We start from the raw sequence: 23,699 nt of genomic DNA on the forward strand, positions 1-23,699 counted from the left end.
TAGTCTAGTCCCACAGTAACACCATAATAGTAGTCTATACCCACAGTAGCACCACAGGGGTAATCTAGTCCCACAGTAACACCATAGGGGTAGTCTAGTCCCATAGTAACACCATAATATTAGTCTATACCCACAGTAACAACCCAATTTGTAAGTCGCTCTGGATAAGAGCGTCTGCTAAATGACTTAAATGTAAATGAAATGTAAATAGTGGTAGTCTCGTCCCACAGTAACACCATAATAGTTGTCTATACCCACAGTAACACCATAACAGTAGTCTAGTCCCACATTAACACCATAACAGTAGTCTAGTCCCACAGTAACACCATAGGGGTAGTATAGTCCCACAGTAACACCATAATAGTAGTCTAATCACACAGTATCATCATATTAGTAGTCTTTACCTACAGTAGCACCATAGTGGTAGTCCAGTCCCACAGTAACACCATAATAGTAGTCCAGTCCCACAGTAACACCATAATAGTAGTCTAGTCCCACAGTAACACCATAGGGGTAGTCTAGTCCCACAGTAACACCATAGGGGTAGTCTAGTCCCACAGTAATACCATGAGGTAGTCTATACCCACAGTAACACCATAACAGTAGTTTAGTCCCACAGTAACACCATGAGGTGGTCTTTACCCACAGTAACACCATAACAGTAGTCTAGTCCCAAAGAAACACCATAGGGGTAGTCTATACCCACAAAAAACACCATAGGGGTAGTCTATACCCACAATAAAACCATAGGGGTAGTCTATACCCAAAGTAACACCATAAAAATAGTCTAGTCCAACAGTAACACCATAACAGTAGTCTATACCCACAGTAACACCACAGGGGTAGTCGAGTCCCACAGTAACACCATAGTGGTAGTCCAGTCCCATAGTAACACCATAATAGTAGTCTATACCAACAGTAACAACATAGTGGTAGTCTATACCCACAGTAACACAATAGAGGTAGTCCCTCATTAACACCATAGAGTTAGTCTAGTCCCACAGTAACACCATAAGGGTAGTCTTGTCCCTCAGTAACACCATAATAGTAGTCTATACCGACAGTAACACCATGAGGTGGTCTTTACCCACAGTAACACCATTACAGTAGTCTATACCCACAGTAAAACCATAGTGGTAGTCTAGTCCCACAGTAACACCATAATAGTAGTCTATACCTACAGTAACACCATGAGGTGGTCTTTACCCACAGTAACACCATAACAGTAGTCTAGTACCACAGAAATACCATAGGGGTAGTCTAGTCCCACAGAAACACCATAGGGGTAGTCTATACCCACAATAAAACCATAGGGGTAGTATATACCCAAAGTAACACCATAAAAATAGTCTAGTCCCACAGTAACACCATAGTGGTAGTCAAGTCCCATAGTAACACCATAATAGTAGTCTATTCCAACAGTAACAACATAGTAAACTGTAGTCTATACCCACAGTAACACCATAATAGTAGTCTTGTCCCACAGTAACACCATAGAGGTAGTCTATACCCACAGTAAAACCATAACAGCAGTCTAGTCCCACAGTTACACCATAGGGGTAGTCTAGTCCCACAGTTACACCATAGGGGTAGTCTAGTCCCACAGTAACACAATAGAGGTAGTCTCTCATTAACACCATAGAGTTAGTCAAATCCCTCAATAACACCATAATAGTAGTCTATACCCACAGTAACACCATAGTGGTAGTCTAGTCCCACAGTTACACCATAGGGGTAGTCTAGTCCCTCAGTAACACCATAGGTGTAGTCTAGTCCCATAGTAACACCATAGGGGTTGTCTCGTCCCTCAGTAACACCATTGGGGTAGTCTAGTCCCACCGTAACAACATAGGTGTAGTCTAGTCCCACAGTAACACCATAGAGGTAGTCTATGCATCCAGTAACACCATAGGGGAAGTCAATATCCAACAGTAACAACCATAGTGGTAGTCTAGTCCCACAGTAACACCATAGGGGTAGTCTAGTCCCACAGTAACACCATAGGGGTAGTCTAGTCCCTCAGTAACACCATAATTGTAGTCAATACCCACAGTAACAACCATAGAGGTAGTCTATACCCACAGTAAAACCATAGGGGTAGTCTATACCAAAATGTAACACCATAATAGTAGTCTAGTCCCACAGTAACACCATAATATTAGTCTAGTCCCACAGTTACACCATAGGGGTAGTCTAGTCCCACAGTAACACAATAGAGGTAGTCTCTCAGTAACACCATAATAGTAGTCTATACCCACAGTAGCACCATAGTGGTAGTCTAGTCCCACAGTAACACCATAATAGTAATCAATACCTACAGTAACACCATGAGGTAGTCTATACCCACAGTAACACCATAACAGTAGTCTAGTCCCACAGTAACAACCATATGGGTAGTCTATACCCAAACTAACACCATAATAGTAGTCCAGTCCCACAGTAACACCATAACAGTAGTCTATACCCACAGTAACTCCATAAGGGTAGTCTAGTCCCACAGTAACACCATAGTGGTAGTCTATACCCACAGTAACTCCATAATAGTAGTCTAGTCCCACTTAACACCATGAGGTAGTCTATACCTACAGTAACACCATGAGGTAGTCTAGTCCCACAGTAACACCACAGGGGTAGTCTAGTCCCACAGTAACACCATAATATTAGTCTATACCCACAGTAACAACATAGTGGTAGTCTCTCAGTAACACCATAGAGTTATTCTAGTCCCTCAGTAACACCATAGGGGTAGTCTTGTCCCACAGTAACAACATAGGGGTAGTCAATACCCACAGTAACAATCATAGGGGTGGTCTATACCCACAGTAACACCATAGTGGTAGTATATACCTACAGTAACACCATGAGGTAGTCTAGTCCCACAGTAACACCACAGGGGTAGTCTAGTCCCACAGTAACACCATAATATTAGTCTATACCCACAGTAACAACATAGTGGTAGTCTCTCAGTAACACCATAGAGTTATTCTAGTCCCTCAGTAACACCATAGGGGTAGTCTTGTCCCACAGTAACAACATAGGGGTAGTCAATACCCACAGTAACAATCATAGGGGTAGTCTATACCCACAGTAACACCATAGTGGTAGTATATACCCACAGTAACACCATAATAACAGTCTCGTCCCACAGTAACACCATAATAGTAGTCTCTACACACAGTAACACCATAGGGGTAGTCTAGTCGCACAGTAACACCATAGTGGTTGTCGAGTCCCACAGTAACACCATTGGGGTAGTCTAGTCCCTTAGTAACACCATAGGGGTAGTCTATACCCACAGGAAACCCATAATAATAGTCTATACCCACAGTAACACCATATGGGTAGTCTAGTCCCACAGTAACACCATAGTGGTAGTCTATACCTACAGTAGCACCATAGTGGTAGTCTAGTCCCTTAGTAACACCATAGGGGCAGTCTAGTCCCGCAGTAACACCATAACAGTAGTCCAGTCCCACAGTAACACCATAACAATAGTCTATACCCACAGTAACTCCATAAGGGTAGTCTCGTCCCACAGTAACACCATAGTGGTAGTCTATACCCACAGTAACACCATGAGGTAGTCTATACCCACAGTAGCACCATAGTGGTAGTCTTGTCCCACAGTAACACCATAATAGTAGTCTATACCCACAGTAACACCATGAGGTAGTCTATACCCACAGTAGCACCATAGTGGTAGTCTTGTCCCACAGTAACACCATAATAGTAGTCTATACCCACAGTAACACCATGAGGTAGTCTATACCCACAGTAGCACCATAGTGGTAGTCTTGTCCCACAGTAACACCATAGGGGTAGTCTAGTCCCACAGTAATACCATAATAGTAGTCTATACCCACAGTAACTCCATAGAGGTAGTCTATACCCACAGTAAAACCATAGGGGTAGTCTATACCCACAGTAACACCATGAGGTAGTCTATACCCACAGTAGCACCATAGTGGTAGTCTAGTCCCACAGTTACACCACAGGGGTAGTCTAGTCCCACAGTAACAGAATAGAGGTAGTCTCTCAGTAACACCATAATAGTAGTCTATACCCACAGTAGCACCATAGTGGTAGTCTAGTCCCACAGTAACACCATAATAGTAGTCAATACCTGTCACGGTTCATGAATCCACTGCCTCCCTCTCTCTTTCTCTTTCTCTCTCTCTCTCTCTCTCTCTCTCTCTCTCTCTCTCTCTCTCTCTCTCTCACTCTCTCTCCCGTGTTTGTGTGGGCGTGGTTCCCAATCTCGGCCTGATTGTCTGCGCCAGCTGGAACCACTTATCTTCCCTTTATATGTTCTGTAACCAGTGTTTCTTGTTGTCAGATCGTTGTTTCTTCCCTGAGGTTGTGTCGTGTGTCCGTGCTCTTCTCTCACCGCCCTTGTGTGGATTATCTGCTGTGCTCCTTCCTACCCATCCGGACACACTCCCCTGGTATTCTCAGCACGCTATCATCGGAAGATGCGCCCGAGTCCCTGGGTCGGATTCCGTCTGAGTACAGTCTGTCTGTCCTGTTGCTGCTGTAAACTATATTCATTAAACCATCGTTGCTTGCATCTTGCATCCGCCTCTGTATTGTCACAATACCTACAGTAACACCATGAGGTAGTCTATACCCACAGTAACTCCATAAGGGTAGTCTAGTCCCACAGTAATACCATGAGGTAGTCTATACCCACAGTAACACCATAGTGGTAGTCTAGTCCCACAGAAACACCATAACAGTAGTCTAGTCCCACAGTAATACCATGAGGTAGTCTATACCCACAGTAACACCATAGTGGTAGTCTAGTCCCACAGAAACACCATAACAGTAGTCTAGTCCCACAGAAACACCATAGGGGTAGTCTAGTCCCACAGTAACACCATTATAGTAGTCTAGTCCCACAGTAACACCACAGGGGTAGTCTAGTCCCACAGTAACACCATTATAGTAGTCTAGTCCCACAGTAACACCACAGGGGTAGTCTAGTCCCACAGTAACACCATAATAGTAGTCTATACCCACAGTAACACCATAGTGGTAGTCTATACCTACAGTAACACCATGAGGTAGTCTATACCCACAGTTACACCATAGTGGTAGTCTAGTCCCACAGTAACACCATAATAATAGTCTATACCCACAGTAACACCATAATAGTAGTCTAGTCCCACAGTAACACCACAGGGGTAGTCTAGTCCCACAGTAACACCATAGTGGTAGTCTAGTCCCATATTAACACCATAATATTAGTCTATACCCACAGTAACAACATAGTGGTAGTCTCTCAGTAACACCATAGAGTTAGTCTAGTCCCACAGTAACACCACAGGGGTAGTCTTGTCCCACAGTAACACCATAATAGTAGTCTAGTCGCACATTAGCACCATAACAGTTGTCTAGTCCCACAGTTACACCATAGGGGTAGTCTAGTCCCACAGTAACACAATAGAGGTATACTAGTCCCACAGTAACAACATAGGGGTAGTCTAGTCCCACAGTAACAACATAGGGGTAGTCAATACCCACAGTAGCAATCATAGGGGTAGTCTATACCCACAATAAAACCATAGGGGTAGTCTATACCCAAAGTAACACCATAATAACAGTCTCGTCCCACAGTAACATATATATATATTATATATATATATATATATATATTTATATATATATATATATATAGTAACACCATAACAGTAGTCTATACCCACAGTTACACCATAGTGGTAGTCTAGTCCCACAGTTACACCATAGTGGTAGTCTATACCCACAGTTACACCATAGTGGTAGTCTATACCCACAGTTACACCATAGTGGTAGTCTAGTCCCACAGTAACACCATAACAGTAGTCTATACCCACAGTTACACCATAGTGGTAGTCTATACCCACAGTTACACCATAGTGGTAGTCTAGTCCCACAGTAACACCATAACAGTAGTCTATACCCACAGTTACACCATAGTGGTAGTCTAGTCCCACAGTTACACCATAGTGGTAGTCTAGTCCCACAGTAACACCATAATAGTAGTCAATACCCACAGTAACACCACACGGGTAGTCTAGTCCCATAGTTACACCATAGAGGTATTCTTGTCCCACAGTAAAACCATAGAGGTAGTCTAGTCCCACAGTAACACCATAGAGGTAGTCTCTCAGTAACACCATAGGGGTACTCTATACCCACAGTAACACAATAATAGTAGTCTATACCCACAGTAACACCATAATAGTAGTCAATACCCACAGTAACACCACACGGGTAGTCTTGTCCCACAGTAACACCATAGTGGTAGTCTATTCCCACAGTAACACCATAGGGGTAGTCTAGTAACACAGTAACACCATAGACTGATATAGCTGGTGTGATAATGAGTGGACAGCTAGGGCCAGACTGATATAGCTGGTGTGATAATGAGTGGACAGCTAGAGAAGGAGACTACGTGACTAGACAGCCTTTATGGGGTTTCGCTCACTACAAGCCTGAGGGGTGATTATTCAAGGGCTAGGGTATTTACACACAGCTGTGTAAGGGATTCACTCATATGTAAACACAACTGCACAAGGATGGAATATATAGGCATATAGAGACAGACAGAGAGAGAGACAGACAGAGAGACATACAGGAAGACAGAGAGACAGATAGGCAGACAAACACAGACAGACAGACAGACAGACAGACAGGCAGACAGGCAGGCAGACAGGCAGGCAGGCACAAACAGACAGACAGACAGACAGACAGACAGGCAGACAGGCAGACAGGCAGACAGACAGGCAGGCAGACAGACATATAGGCAGACAGACAGACAGGCAGGCAGACATATAGGCAGACAGACATATAGGCAGACAGACATATAGGCAGACAGACAGACAGACGGGCAGACACAGACATATAGGCAGACAGACAGACAGACAGACGGGCAGACACAGACCGACAGACAGACAGACAGACAGACAGACAGACAGACAGGCAGGCAGGCAGACAGACAGGCAGACAGACATATAGGCAGGCAGACAGACAGACAAGCAGACAGACAGACAGACAGGCAGACAGACATATAGGCAGACAGACAGACAGACAGACAGACAGACAGACAGACAGACAGACAGACAGACAGACAGGCAGACAGACAGACAGACAGACAGACAGACAGACAGACAGACAGACAGACAGAGACAGATAGGCAGACAGACAGACACAGACAGACAGACAGACATATAGGCAGACAGACAGATAGGGAGACAGACACAGACATATAGGCAGACAGACAGACAGACAGACAGACAGGCAGACAGACAGACAGACAGACAGACAGACAGACAGACAGGCAGACAGGCAGACAGACAGACATATAGGCAGACAGACAGACATATAGGCAGGCAGACAGACACAGACACAGACACAGACACAGACACAGACACAGACCTGTACGATCTCCAGCATCTCTGCCTTGCTGATGTATCCGTTCCCGTCCAGGTCGTACATGCTGAAGGCCCACTTCAGTTTTTGGTCCAGGCGGCCGCGAGACGTAACGCTCAGAGCAATTATGAACTCCCGGAAGTCTATGGTCCCGTCCCCGTTGGCGTCGAAGGTGCGGAAGACGTGCTCTGCGAACTTGGAGGCGTCTCCGTAAGGGAAGAAGTTACCGTAGATCTTCTTAAACTCCTCCATGGAGAGGTTCCCGCTGGGGCAGTCTCTCAGGAAGCCCTTATACCACTCCTGGATCTCAGCTTCGGTGAAGTCCGTGCTCTCCAGCAGATCCTGCATCACCTCTGGGCGGAGTTTGCTGTTCTGCTTCCCCATTTTAGATGTTTTGGTGGTTTTAGCTGTGGAGGGAGAGGAAGGGGGTAGAGAGAGAGAGAGATGGAGGGAGGGAGGGAAAGAGTGATTAGTTGTCATTCAGCTTCTCAACTGAGCTTGTTCAATGGGTCAGAGAGAGAGAACGAGGGAGAGAGAGAGAGAACAAGGGAGAGAAAGAAGGAGAAAGAGAGAGAAAGAAAGAGGGAGAGGGACAAGTACCTGATTTACGCAGGTTTGTGTTGATACCTGAAAAAATAATTGGGCAATGTTCATATGGTCCCCTTTCAAACAGGTACATTTATTCACATTTTTGGCAGCATTTGACTTTAATATAATCATTGCTTAGATTCAACTGAGCGAGAAACATTCACCTTTGACCCTATGTTGTGATAATTGTCATGGAAACCTGATGTTACAGCAAGCTCTGAATTATTCTGACAGAAAGGCACTGCGTTCATTTCTTCACATTCACAACAGTAAATTAACAGCTCGCCATACTTGTAAAAAATGAGTAAATAACGACTTTGCATCCAATGCCATCCTATTCAGAGCTGGAGGAAGGATTGAGTGGCTGCTGCCAACACACTGACACTGACTCAACTCCAGCCACTTTAATAATGGGAATTGATGGGAAATGATGTAAATATATCACTAGCCACTTTAAACAATGCTACCTTATATAATGTTACTTACCCTACATTATTCATCTCATATGCATACGTATATACTGTACTCTATATCATCGACTGCATCCTTATGTAATACATGTATCACTAGCCACTTTAACTATGCCACTTTGTTTACATACTCATCTCATATGTATATACTGTACTCGATACCATCTACTGTATCTTGCCTATGCTGCTCTGCACCATCACTCATTCATATCTTTATGTACATATTCTTTATCCCCTTACACTGTGTATAAGACAGTAGTTTAGGAATTGTTAGTTAGATTCCTTGTTGGTTATTACTGCATTGTCGGAACTAGAAGCACAAGCATTTCGCTACACTCGCATTAATATCTGCTAACCATGTGTATGTGACAAATAAAATTTGATATGATTTTGATTTGATTTTGATTGGGTGACCCTCCCACTGTTCATTCTGGACATCGCTTTGGAGGATGGAGATACTGGGCTGCTGAACACTTTATCAACTGTTTTATACAGGGGAACACAATGCCTCTGCATTAGACCTTGATATAAAGGTACAGGGGAACACAATGCCTCTGCATTAGAACTTGATATAAAGGTACAAGGGAACACAATGCCTCTGCATTAGACCTTGATATAAAGGTACAAGGGAACACAATGCCTCCGCATTAGACCTTGATATAAAGGTACAAGGGAACACAATGCCTCTGCATTAGACCTTGATATAAAGGTACAGGGGAACACAATGCCTCTGCATTAGAACTTGATATAAAGGTACAAGGGAACACAATGCCTCTGCATTAGACCTTGATATAAAGGTACAAGGGAACACAATGCCTCTGCATTAGACCTTGATATAAAGTTACAAGGGAACACAATGCCTCTGCATTAGACCTTGATATAAAGGTACAGGGGAACACAATGCCTCTACATTAGACCTTGATATAAAGGTACAGGGGAGCATTAGGCCTCATTATACCTTGATATAAAGGTACAGGGGAACATCAGGCCTCTACATTATACATTGATATAAAGGTACAAGGGAACATTAGGCCTCTACATTATACATTGATATAAAGGTACAGGGGAACATTAGGCCTCTACATTATACCTTGATATAAAGGTACTCGGGAACATTAGACCTTGATATAAAGGTACAGGGGAACATTATACCTTGATATAAAGGTACAGGGGAACATTAGACCTCTACATCATACATTGATATAAAGGTACAGGGGAACATTAGACCTCTACATTATACCTCAATATAAAGGTACAGGGGAACATTATACCTTGATATAAAGCTACAGGGGAACATTTACATTTACATTTAAGTCATTTAGCAGATGCTCTTATCCAGAGTGACTTACAAATTGGTGAATTCACCTTCTGACATCAGTGGAACAGCCACTTTACAATAGTGCATCTAAATCATTTAAGGGGGGGGGGGGGGTGAGAAGGATTACTTTATCCTATCCTAGGTGGGGTTTCATGAGAACATTAGACCTCTACATTATACCTCGATATAAAGGTACATTGGAACATTATACCTTGATATAAAGGTACAGGGGAACATTAGGCCTCTACATTATACCTTGATATAAAGGTATATTGGAACATTATACCTTGATATAAAGCTACAGGGGAACATTAGACCTTGATATAAAGGTACAGGGGAACATTAGACCTTGATATAAAGGTACAGGGGAACATTATACCTTGATATAAAGGTACAGGGGAACATTAGGACTCATTATACCTTGATATAAAGGTACAGGGGAACATTAGACCTCTACATTATACCTCGATATAAAGATACAGGGGAACATTAGACCTCTACATTATACATTGATATAAAGGTACAGGGGAACATAATGCCACAAAATTATACCTTGATTTAAAGGTACATGGGAACATTAGACCTCTACATTATACCTCAATATAAAGGTACAGGGGAACATTAGGCCTCATTATACCTTGATATAAAGGTACAGGAGAACATTAGGCCTCATTATACCTTGATATAAAGGTACAGGGGAACATTAGACCTTGATATAAAGTTACAGGGGAACATTAGACCTCTACATTATACCTGGATATAAAGATACAGGGGAACATTAGGCCTCTACATTATACCTTGATATAAAGGTACAGGGGAACATTAGACCTCTACATTATACCTTGATATAAAGGTATATTGGAACATTATACCTTGATATAAAGCTACAGGGGAACATTAGACCTCTACATTATACCTTGATATAAAGGTATATTGGAACATTATACCTTGATATAAAGCTACAGGGGAACATTAGACCTCTACATTATACCTTGATATAAAGGTACAGGGGAACATTAGACCTTGATATAAAGGTACAGGGGAACATTAGGACTCATTATACCTTGATATAAAGCTACAGGGGAACATTAGACCTCTACATTAGACCTCGATATAAAGCTAAAAGGGAACATTAGACCTCTACATTATACCTTGATATAAAGATACAGGGGAACATTAGACCTCTACATTATACCTTGATATAAAGGTACAGGGGATCATTAGACCTCGGTATAAAGGTACAGGGGAACATTATAACTTGATATAAAGGTACAGGGGAACATTAGACCTCTACATTATACCTTGATATAAAGCTACAGGGGAATATTAGGCCTCTACATTATACCTTGATATAAAGCTACAGGGGAACATTAGACCTCTACATTATACCTCAATATAAAGGTACATGGGAACATTATACCTTGATATAAAGGTACAGGGGAACATTAGACCTCTACATTATACCTTGATATAAAGCTACAGGGGAACATTAGGCCTCTACATTATACCTGGATATAAAGGTACAAGGGAACATTAGGCCTCTACATTATACCTTGATATAAAGCTACAGGGGAACATTAGGCCTCTACATTATACCTGGATATAAAGGTACAAGGGAACATTAGGCCTCTACATTATACCTTGATATAAAGCTACAGGGGAACATTAGGCCTCTACATTATACCTGGATATAAAGGTACAAGGGAACATTAGGCCTCTACATTATACCTTGATATAAAGGTACAGGGGAACATTAGGCCTCTACATTATACCTTGATATAAAGCTACAGGGGAACATTTGACCTCTACATTATACCTTGATATAAAGCTACAGGGGAACATTAGGCCTCTACATTATACCTTGATATAAAGCTACAGGGGAACATTAGGCCTCTACATTATACCTTGATATAAAGCTAGAGGGGAACATTAGGCCTCTACATTATACCTTGATATAAAGCTACAGGGGAACATTAGGCCTCTACATTATACCTTGATATAAAGGTACAAGGGAACATTAGGCCTCTACATTATACCTTGATATAAAGCTACAGGGGAACATTAGGCCTCTACATTATACCTTGATATAAAGCTACAGGGGAACATTAGACCTCTACATTATACCTCAATATAAAGGTACATGGGAACATTATACCTTGATATAAAGGTACAGGGGAACATTAGACCTCTACATTATACCTGGATATAAAGGTACAGGGGAACATTAGACCTCTACATTATACCTTGATATAAAGGTACAGGGGAACATTAGACCTCTACATTATACCTTGATATAAAGGTACAGGGGAACATTAGACCTCTACATTATACCTTGATATAAAGGTACAGGGGAACATTAGACCTCGATTTAAAGGTACAGGGGAACATTAGACCTCTACATTATACCTGGATATAAAGATACAGGGGAACATTAGACCTCTACATTATACCTGGATATAAAGATACAGGGGAACATTAGACCTCTACATTATACCTTGATATAAAGGTGCAGGGTAACATTAGACCTCTACATTATATCTTGATATAAAGGTACAGTGGAACATTAGACCTCTACATTATACCTTGATATAAAGATACAGGGGAACATTAGACCTCTACATTATACCTTGATATAAAGGTACAGGGGAACATTAGACCTCTACATTATACCTTGATATAAAGATACATGGGAACATTATACCTCAATATAAAGGTACAGGGGAACATTATACCTTGATATAAAGGTACAGGGGAACATTAGACCTCGATATAAAGATACAGGGGAACATTAGACCTCTACATTATACCTTGATATAAAGGTACAGGGGAACATTAGACCTCTACATTATACCTTGATATAAAGCTACAGGGGAACATTAGACCTCTACATTATACCTCAATATAAAGGTACATGGGAACATTATACCTCAATATAAAGGTACAGGGGAACATTATACCTTGATATAAAGGTACAGGGGAACATTAGACCTCGATATAAAGATACAGGGGAACATTAGACCTCTACATTATACCTTGATATAAAGCTACAGGGGAACATTATACCCTGATATAAAGCTACAGGGGAACATTATACCCTGATATAAAGGTACAGGGGAACATTAGACCTCTACATTATACCTGGATATAAAGGTACAGGGGAACATTAGACCTCTACATTATACCTGGATATAAAGGTACAGGGGAACATTAGACCTCTACATTATACCTCAATATAAAGGTACATGGGAACATTATACCTCAATATAAAGGTACAGGGGAACATTATACCTTGATATAAAGGTACAGGGGAACATTAGACCTCTACATTATACCTGGATATAAAGGTACAGGGGAACATTAGACCTCTACATTATACCTTGATATAAAGGTACAGGGGAACATTAGACCTCTACATTATACCTTGATATAAAGGTACAGGGGAACATTAGACCTCTACATTATACCTTGATATAAAGGTACAGGGGAACATTAGACCTCAATTTAAAGGTACAGGGGAACATTAGACCTCTACATTATACCTGGATATAAAGATACAGGGGAACATTAGACCTCTACATTATACCTGGATATAAAGATACAGGGGAACATTAGACCTCTACATTATACCTTGATATAAAGGTGCAGGGTAACATTAGACCTCTACATTATACCTTGATATAAAGCTACAGGGGAACATTAGGCCTCTACATTATACCTTGATATAAAGCTACAGGGGAACATTAGACCTCTACATTATACCTCAATATAAAGGTACATGGGAACATTATACCTCAATATAAAGGTACAGGGGAACATTATACCTTGATATAAAGGTACAGGGGAACATTAGACCTCGATATAAAGATACAGGGGAACATTAGACCTCTACATTATACCTTGATATAAAGCTACAGGGGAACATTATACCCTGATATAAAGCTACAGGGGAACATTATACCCTGATATAAAGCTACAGGGGAACATTATACCTTGATATAAAGGTACAGGGGAACATTAGACCTCCACATTATACCTTGATATAAAGATACAGTGGGACTTTAGACCTCTACATTATACCTTGATATAAAGGTACAGGGGAACATTAGACCTCTACATTATACCTTGATATAAAGGTACAGGGGAACATTAGACCTCTACATTATACCTTGATATAAAGATACAGTGGGACTTTAGACCTCTACATTATACCTTGATATAAAGATACATGGGAACATTAGACCTCTACATTATACCTTGATATAAAGGTACAGGGGAACATTATACCTTGATATAAAGGTACAGGGGAACATTAGGACTCATTATACCTTGATATAAAGGTACAGGGGAACATTAGACCTCTACATTATACCTTGATATAAAGGTACAGGGGAACATAATGCCACAAAATTATACCTTGATTTAAAGGTACATGGGAACATTAGACCTCTACATTATACCTCAATATAAAGGTACAGGGGAACATTAGGCCTCATTATACCTTGATATAAAGGTACAGGGGAACATTAGGCCTCATTATACCTTGATATAAAGGTACAGGGGAACATTAGACCTTGATATAAAGTTACAGGGGAACATTAGACCTCTACATTATACCTGGATATAAAGATACAGGGGAACATTAGGCCTCTACATTATACCTTGATATAAAGGTACAGGGGAACATTAGACCTTGATATAAAGTTACAGGGGAACATTAGACCTCTACATTATACCTGGATATAAAGATACAGGGGAACATTAGACCTCTACATTATACCTTGATATAAAGGTATATTGGAACATTATACCTTGATATAAAGCTACAGGGGAACATTAGACCTCTACATTATACCTTGATATAAAGTTATATTGGAACATTATACCTTGATATAAAGCTACAGGGGAACATTAGACCTCTACATTATACCTTGATATAAAGGTACAGGGGAACATTAGACCTTGATATAAAGGTACAGGGGAACATTAGGACTCATTATACCTTGATATAAAGCTACAGGGGAACATTAGACCTCTACATTATACCTTGATATAAAGGTATATTGGAACATTATACCTCAATATAAAGGTACAGGGGAACATTAGACCTTGATATAAAGGTACAGGGGAACATTAGACCGTGATATAAAGGTACAGGGGAACATTAGACCTCTACATTATACCTTGATATAAAGGTACAGGGGAACATTAGACCTCTACATTATACCTTGATATAAACGTACAGGGGAACATTATACCTCGATATAAAGGTACAGGGGAACATTAGGCCTCTACATTATACATTGATATGAAGGTACAAGGGAACATTAGGCCTCTACATTATACCTTGATATAAAGCTACAGGGGAACATTAGGCCTCTACATTATACCTTGATATAAAGCTTCAGGGGAACATTAGACCTCTACATTATACCTCAATATAAAGCTACAGGGGAACATTAGACCTCTACATTATACCTTGATATAAAGGTACAGGGGAACATTAGACCTCTACATTATACCTTGATATAAAGCTACAGGGGAACATTAGGCCTCTACATTATACCTGGATATAAAGGTACAAGGGAACATTAGGCCTCTACATTATACCTTGATATAAAGGTCCAGGGGAACATTAGGCCTCTACATTATACCTTGATATAAAGGTAAAAGGGAACTTTAGGCCTCTACATTATACCTTGATATAAAGCTACAGGGGAACATTAGGCCTCTACATTATACCTGGATATAAAGGTACAAGGGAACATTAGGCCTCTACATTATACCTTGATATAAAGCTACAGGGGAATATTAGGCCTCTACATTATACCTGGATATAAAGGTACAAGGGAACATTAGGCCTCTACATTATACCTTGATATAAAGGTACAGGGGAACATTAGGCCTCTACATTATACCTTGATATAAAGCTACAGGGGAACATTTGACCTCTACATTTTACCTTGATATAAAGCTACAGGGGAACATTAGGCCTCTACATTATACCTTGATATAAAGCTACAGGGGAACATTAGGCCTCTACATTATACCTTGATATAAAGGTACAAGGGAACATTAGGCCTCTACATTATACCTTGATATAAAGCTACAGGGGAACATTAGGCCTCTACATTATACCTTGATATAAAGCTAGAGGGGAACATTAGGCCTCTACATTATACCTTGATATAAAGCTACAGGGGAACATTAGGCCTCTACATTATACCTTGATATAAAGGTACAAGGGAACATTAGGCATCTACATTATACCTTGATATAAAGCTACAGGGGAACATTAGGCCTCTACATTATACCTTGATATAAAGCTACAGGGGAACATTAGACCTCTACATTATACCTCAATATAAAGGTACATGGGAACATTATACCTTGATATAAAGGTACAGGGGAACATTAGACCTCTACATTATACCTGGATATAAAGGTACAGGGGAACATTAGACCTCTACATTATACCTTGATATAAAGGTACAGGGGAACATTAGACCTCTACATTATACCTTGATATAAAGGTACAGGGGAACATTAGACCTCTACATTATACCTTGATATAAAGGTACAGGGGAACATTAGACCTCTACATTATACCTGGATATAAAGATACAGGGGAACATTAGACCTCTACATTATACCTTGATATAAAGGTACAGGGGAACATTATACATTGATATAAAGGTACAAGGGAACATTAGGCCTCTACATTATACCTTGATATAAAGCTACAAGGGAACATTATGCCTCTACATTATACCTTGATATAAAGCTACAGGGGAACATTAGACCTCTACATTATACCTCAATATAAAGGTACATGGGAACATTATACCTCAATATAAAGGTACAGGGGAACATTATACCTTGATATAAAGGTACAGGGGAACATTAGACCTCGATATAAAGATACAGGGGAACATTAGACCTCTACATTATACCCTGATATAAAGCTACAGTGGAACATTATACCCTGATATAAAGCTACAGGGGAACATTATACCTTGATATAAAGGTACAGGGGAACATTAGACCTCTACATTATACCTTGATATAAAGATACAGTGGGACTTTAGACCTCTACATTATACCTTGATATAAAGGTACAGGGGAACATTAGACCTCTACATTATACCTTGATATAAAGGTACAGGGGAACATTAGACCTCTACATTATACCTTGATATAAAGATACAGTGGGACTTTAGACCTCTACATTATACCTTGATATAAAGATACATGGGAACATTAGACCTCTACATTATACCTTGATATAAAGGTACAGGGGAACATTAGACCTCTACATTATACCTTGATATAAAGGTACAGGGGAACATTAGACCTCTACATTATACCTTGATATAAAGGAACAGGGGAACATTAGACCTCTACATTATACCTTGATATAAAGGTACAGGGGAACATTAGACCTCTACATTATACCTTGATATAAAGATACAGGGGAACATTAGACCTCTACATTATACCTCAATATAAAGGTACAGGGGAACATTAGACCTTGATATAATGGTACAGTGGAACATTAGACCTCTACATTATACCTTGATATAAAGGTACAGGGGAACATTAGACCTCTACATTATACCTTGATATAAAGGTACAGGGGAACATTAGACCTCTACATTATACCTTGATATAAAGGTACAGGGGAACATTAGACCTCTACATTATACCTTGATATAAAGATACAGTGGGACTTTAGACCTCTACATTATACCTTGATATAAAGATACATGGGAACATTAGACCTCTACATTATACCTTGATATAAAGGTACAGGGGAACATTAGACCTCTACATTATACCTTGATATAAAGGTACAGGGGAACATTAGACCTCTACATTATACCTTGATATAAAGGAACAGGGGAACATTAGACCTCTACATTATACCTTGATATAAAGGTACAGGGGAACATTAGACCTCTACATTATACCTTGATATAAAGATACAGGGGAACATTAGACCTCTACATTATACCTCAATATAAAGGTACAGGGGAACATTAGACCTTGATATAATGGTACAGTGGAACATTAGACCTCTACATTATACCTTGATATAAAGGTACAGGGGAACATTAGACCTCTACATTATACATTGATATAAAGGTACAGGGGAACATTAGACCTCTACATTATACCTTGATATAAAGGTACAGGGGAACATTAGACCTCTACATTATACATTGATATAAAGGTACAGGGGAACATTAGACCTCTACATTATACCTTGATATAAAGGTACAGGGGAACATTAGGCCTCTACATTAGACCTTGATATAAAGGTACAGGGGAACATAATGCCACAAAATTATACCTTGATTTAAAGGTACATGGGAACATTAGACCTCTACATTATACCTTGATATAAAGGTACAGGGGAACATTAGGCCTCATTATACCTTGATAAAAAGGTACATTGGAAAATTATACCTTGATATAAAGGTACAGGGGAACATTAGGCCTCATTATACCTTGATATAAAGGTACAGGGGAACATTAGACCTCTACATTATACCTCAATATAAAGGTAGAGGGGAACATTAGACCTCTACATTATACATTGATATAAAGGTACAAGGGAACATTAGGCCTCTACATTATACCTTGATATAAAGCTACAGGGGAACATTAGACCTCTAAATTATACCTTGATATAAAGGTACATTGGAACATTATACCTTGATATAAAGGTACAGGGGAACACTAGGCCTCATTATACCTTGATATAAAGGTACAGGGGAACATTAGACCTTTACATTATACCTCAATATAAAGGTACAGGGGAACATTAGACCTTGATATAAAGGTACATGGGAACATTATACCTTGATATAAAGGTACAGGGGAACATTAGACCTCTACATTATACCTTGATATAAAGGTACAGGGGAGTGGCATTTCCACTGATGTCAGAAGGTGAATTCACCAATTTATAAGTCGCTCTGGATAAGAGTGTCTGCTAAATGACTTAAATGTAATGAAAATGTAACATTAGACCTCTACATTATACCTTGATATAAAGGTATAGGTCAACATTAGACCTCTACATTATACCTTGATATAAAGGTACAGGGGAACATTAGACCTCTACATTATACCTTGATATAAAGGTATAGGTGAACATTAGACCTCTACATTATACCTTGATATAAAGGTACAGGGGAACATTAGACCTCTACATTATACCTTGATATAAAGGTACAGGGGAACATTAGACCTCTACATTATACCTTGATATAAAGGTACAGGGGAACATTAGACCTCTACATTATACCTTGATATAAAGATACAGGGGAACATTAGACCTCTACACTATACCTTGATATAAAGATACAGGGGAACATTAGACCTCTACATTATACCTTGATATAAAGGTACAGGGGAACATAATGCCACAAAATTATACCTTGATTTAAAGGTACAGGGGAACATTAGACCTCTACATTATATCTTGATATAAAGGTACAGGGGAACATTAGACCTCTGCATTATACCTCAATATAAAGGTACAGGGGAACATTAGACCTTGATATAATGGTACAGGGGAACATTAGACCTCTACATTATACCTTGATATAAAGGTACAGGGGAACATTAGACCTCTACATTATACCTTGATATAAAGCTACAGGGGAACATTAGACCTCTACATTATACCTTGATATAAAGGTACAGGGGAACATTAGACCTCTACATTATACCTTGATATAAAGGTACAGGGGAACATTATGCCTTGATATAAAGGTACAGGGGAACATTAGACCTCTACATTATACCTTGACATAAAGGTACAGGGTAACATTAGACCTCTACACTAGACCTTGATATAAAGGTACAGGGGAACATTAGACCTCGATATTATACCTTGATATAAAGGTACAGGGTAACATTAGACCTCTACACTAGACCTTGATATAAAGGTACAGGGGAACATTAGACCTCTACATTATACATTGACATAAAGGTACAGGGGAACATAATGCCACAAAATTATACCTTGATATAAAGGTACAGGGGAACATTAGACCTCGATATTATACCTTGATATAAAGATACAGGGGAACATTAGACCTCTACACTAGACCTTGATATAAAGGTACAGGGGAACATTAGACCTCTACATTATACCTTGATATAAAGACACAGGGGAACATTAGACCTCAATATTATTCCTTGATATAAAGATACAGGGTAACATTAGACCTCTACACTAGACCTTGATATAAAGGTACAGGGGAACATTAGACCTCTACATTATACCTTGATATAAAGATACAGGGGAACATTAGACCTCTACATTATACCTTGATATAAAGGTACAGGGGAACATTAGACCTCTACATTATACCTTGATATAAAGGTACAGGGGAACATTAGACCTCTACATTATACCTTGATATAAAGGTACAGGGGAACATAATGCCACAAAATTATACCTTGATTTAAAGGTACAGGGGAACATTAGACCTCTACATTATATCTTGATATAAAGGTACAGGGGAACATTAGACCTCTACATTATACCTCAATATAAAGGTACAGGGGAACATTAGACCTTGATATAATGGTACAGGGGAACATTAGACCTCTACATTATACCTTGATATAAAGGTACAGGGGAACATTAGACCTCTACATTATACCTTGATATAAAGCTACAGGGGAACATTAGACCTCTACATTATACCTTGATATAAAGGTACAGGGGAACATTAGACCTCTACATTATACCTTGATATAAAGGTACAGGGGAACATTATGCCTTGATATAAAGGTACAGGGGAACATTAGACCTCTACATTATACCTTGACATAAAGGTACAGGGTAACATTAGACCTCTACACTAGACCTTGATATAAAGGTACAGGGGAACATTAGACCTCTACATTATACATTGACATAAAGGTACAGGGGAACATAATGCCACAAAATTATACCTTGATATAAAGGTACAGGGGAACATTAGACCTCGATATTATACCTTGATATAAAGATACAGGGGAACATTAGACCTCTACACTAGACCTTGATATAAAGGTACAGGGGAACATTAGACCTCGATATTATACCTTGATATAAAGGTACAGGGTAACATTAGACCTCTACACTAGACCTTGATATAAAGGTACAGGGGAACATTAGACCTCTACATTATACATTGACATAAAGGTACAGGGGAACATAATGCCACAAAATTATACCTTGATATAAAGGTACAGGGGAACATTAGACCTCGATATTATACCTTGATATAAAGGTACAGGGGAACATTAGACCTCTACATTATACCTTGATATAAAGATACAGGGGAACATTAGACCTCTACATTATACCTTGATATAAAGGTACAGGGGAACATTAGACCTCTACATTATACCTTGATATAAAGGTACAGGGGAACATTAGACCTCTACATTATACCTTGATATAAAGGTACAGGGGAACATAATGCCACAAAATTATACCTTGATTTAAAGGTACAGGGGAACATTAGACCTCTACATTATATCTTGATATAAAGGTACAGGGGAACATTAGACCTCTACATTATACCTCAATATAAAGGTACAGGGGAACATTAGACCTTGATATAATGGTACAGGGAACATTAGACCTCTACATTATACCTTGATATAAAGGTACAGGGGAACATTAGACCTCTACATTATACCTTGATATAAAGCTACAGGGGAACATTAGACCTCTACATTATACCTTGATATAAAGGTACAGGGGAACATTAGACCTCTACATTATACCTTGATATAAAGGTACAGGGGAACATTATGCCTTGATATAAAGGTACAGGGGAACATTAGACCTCTACATTATACCTTGACATAAAGGTACAGGGTAACATTAGACCTCTACACTAGACCTTGATATAAAGGTACAGGGGAACATTAGACCTCTACATTATACATTGACATAAAGGTACAGGGGAACATAATGCCACAAAATTATACCTTGATATAAAGGTACAGGGGAACATTAGACCTCGATATTATACCTTGATATAAAGATACAGGGGAACATTAGACCTCTACACTAGACCTTGATATAAAGGTACAGGGGAACATTAGACCTCGATATTATACCTTGATATAAAGGTACAGGGTAACATTAGACCTCTACACTAGACCTTGATATAAAGGTACAGGGGAACATTAGACCTCTACATTATACATTGACATAAAGGTACAGGGGAACATAATGCCACAAAATTATACCTTGATATAAAGGTACAGGGGAACATTAGACCTCGATATTATACCTTGATATAAAGATACAGGGGAACATTAGACCTCTACACTAGACCTTGATATAAAGGTACAGGGGAACATTAGACCTCTACATTATACCTTGATATAAAGACACAGGGGAACATTAGACCTCAATATTATTCCTTGATATAAAGATACAGGGTAACATTAGACCTCTACACTGGACCTTGATATAAAGGTACAGGGGAACATTAGACCTCTACATTATACCTTGATATAAAGATACAGGGGAACATTAGACCTCTACATTATACCTTGATATAAAGGAACAGGGGAACATTAGACCTCTACATTATATCTTGATATAAAGATACAGGGGAACATTAGACCTCTACATTATACCTTGATATAAAGGTACAGGGGAACATTAGACCTCTACATTATACCTCAATATAAAGGTACAGGGGAACATTAGACCTTGATATAATGGTACAGGGGAACATTAGACCTCTACATTATACCTTGATATAAAGGTACAGGGGAACATTAGACCTCTACATTATACCTTGATATAAAGCTACAGGGGAACATTAGACCTCTACATTATACCTTGATATAAAGGTACAGGGGAACATTAGACCTCTACATTATACCTTGATATAAAGGTACAGGGGAACATTATGCCTTGATATAAAGGTACAGGGGAACATTAGACCTCTACATTATACCTTGACATAAAGGTACAGGGTAACATTAGACCTCTACACTAGACCTTGATATAAAGGTACAGGGGAACATTAGACCTCGATATTATACCTTGATATAAAGGTACAGGGTAACATTAGACCTCTACACTAGACCTTGATATAAAGGTACAGGGGAACATTAGACCTCTACATTATACATTGATATAAAGGTACAGGGGAACATAATGCCACAAAATTATACCTTGATATAAAGGTACAGGGGAACATTAGACCTCGATATTATACCTTGATATAAAGATACAGGGGAACATTAGACCTCTACACTAGACCTTGATATAAAGGTACAGGGGAACATTAGACCTCTACATTATACCTTGATATAAAGACACAGGGGAACATTAGACCTCAATATTATTCCTTGATATAAAGATACAGGGTAACATTAGACCTCTACACTAGACCTTGATATAAAGGTACAGGGGAACATTAGACCTCTACATTATACCTTGATATAAAGATACAGGGGAACATTAGACCTCGATATTATACCTTGATATAAAGATACAGGGGAACATTAGACCTCTACACTAGACCTTGATATAAAGGTACAGGAGAACATTAGGCCGCATTATACCTTGATATAAAGATACAGGGGAACATTAGACCTCTACATTATACCTTGATATAAAGGTACAGGGTAACATTAGACCTCTACACTAGACCTTGATATAAAGGTACAGGGGAACATAATGCCACAAAATTATACCTTGATTTAAAGGTACAGGGGAACATTAGACCTCTACATTATACCTCAATATAAAGGTACAGGGGAACATTAGGCCTCATTATACCATGATATAAAGGTACAGGGGAACATTAGGCCTCATTATACCATGATATAAAGGTACAGGGGAACATTAGGCCTCATTATACCTTGATATA

At 39.4% G+C, this 23,699-nt stretch overlaps 1 protein-coding gene across 1 annotated transcript in view; it reads right to left on the reverse strand.

Annotated features, from left to right (window-relative positions):
• ncaldb (neurocalcin delta b) overlaps positions 1 to 23,699 on the reverse strand; it is a 146,072-nt gene that overhangs the window by 25,751 nt on the left and 96,622 nt on the right. The window contains exon 2 of the mRNA XM_064979420.1: positions 7,420 to 7,820. Coding sequence (XP_064835492.1) covers positions 7,420 to 7,797 — 378 coding nt within the window. The 5' untranslated portion in view covers positions 7,798 to 7,820. The remainder of the gene's footprint in view (positions 1 to 7,419; positions 7,821 to 23,699) is intronic.

Source organism: Oncorhynchus masou, chromosome 12 (assembly GCF_036934945.1).
Source record: "Oncorhynchus masou masou isolate Uvic2021 chromosome 12, UVic_Omas_1.1, whole genome shotgun sequence".
Lineage (NCBI taxonomy): Eukaryota > Metazoa > Chordata > Actinopteri > Salmoniformes > Salmonidae > Oncorhynchus > Oncorhynchus masou.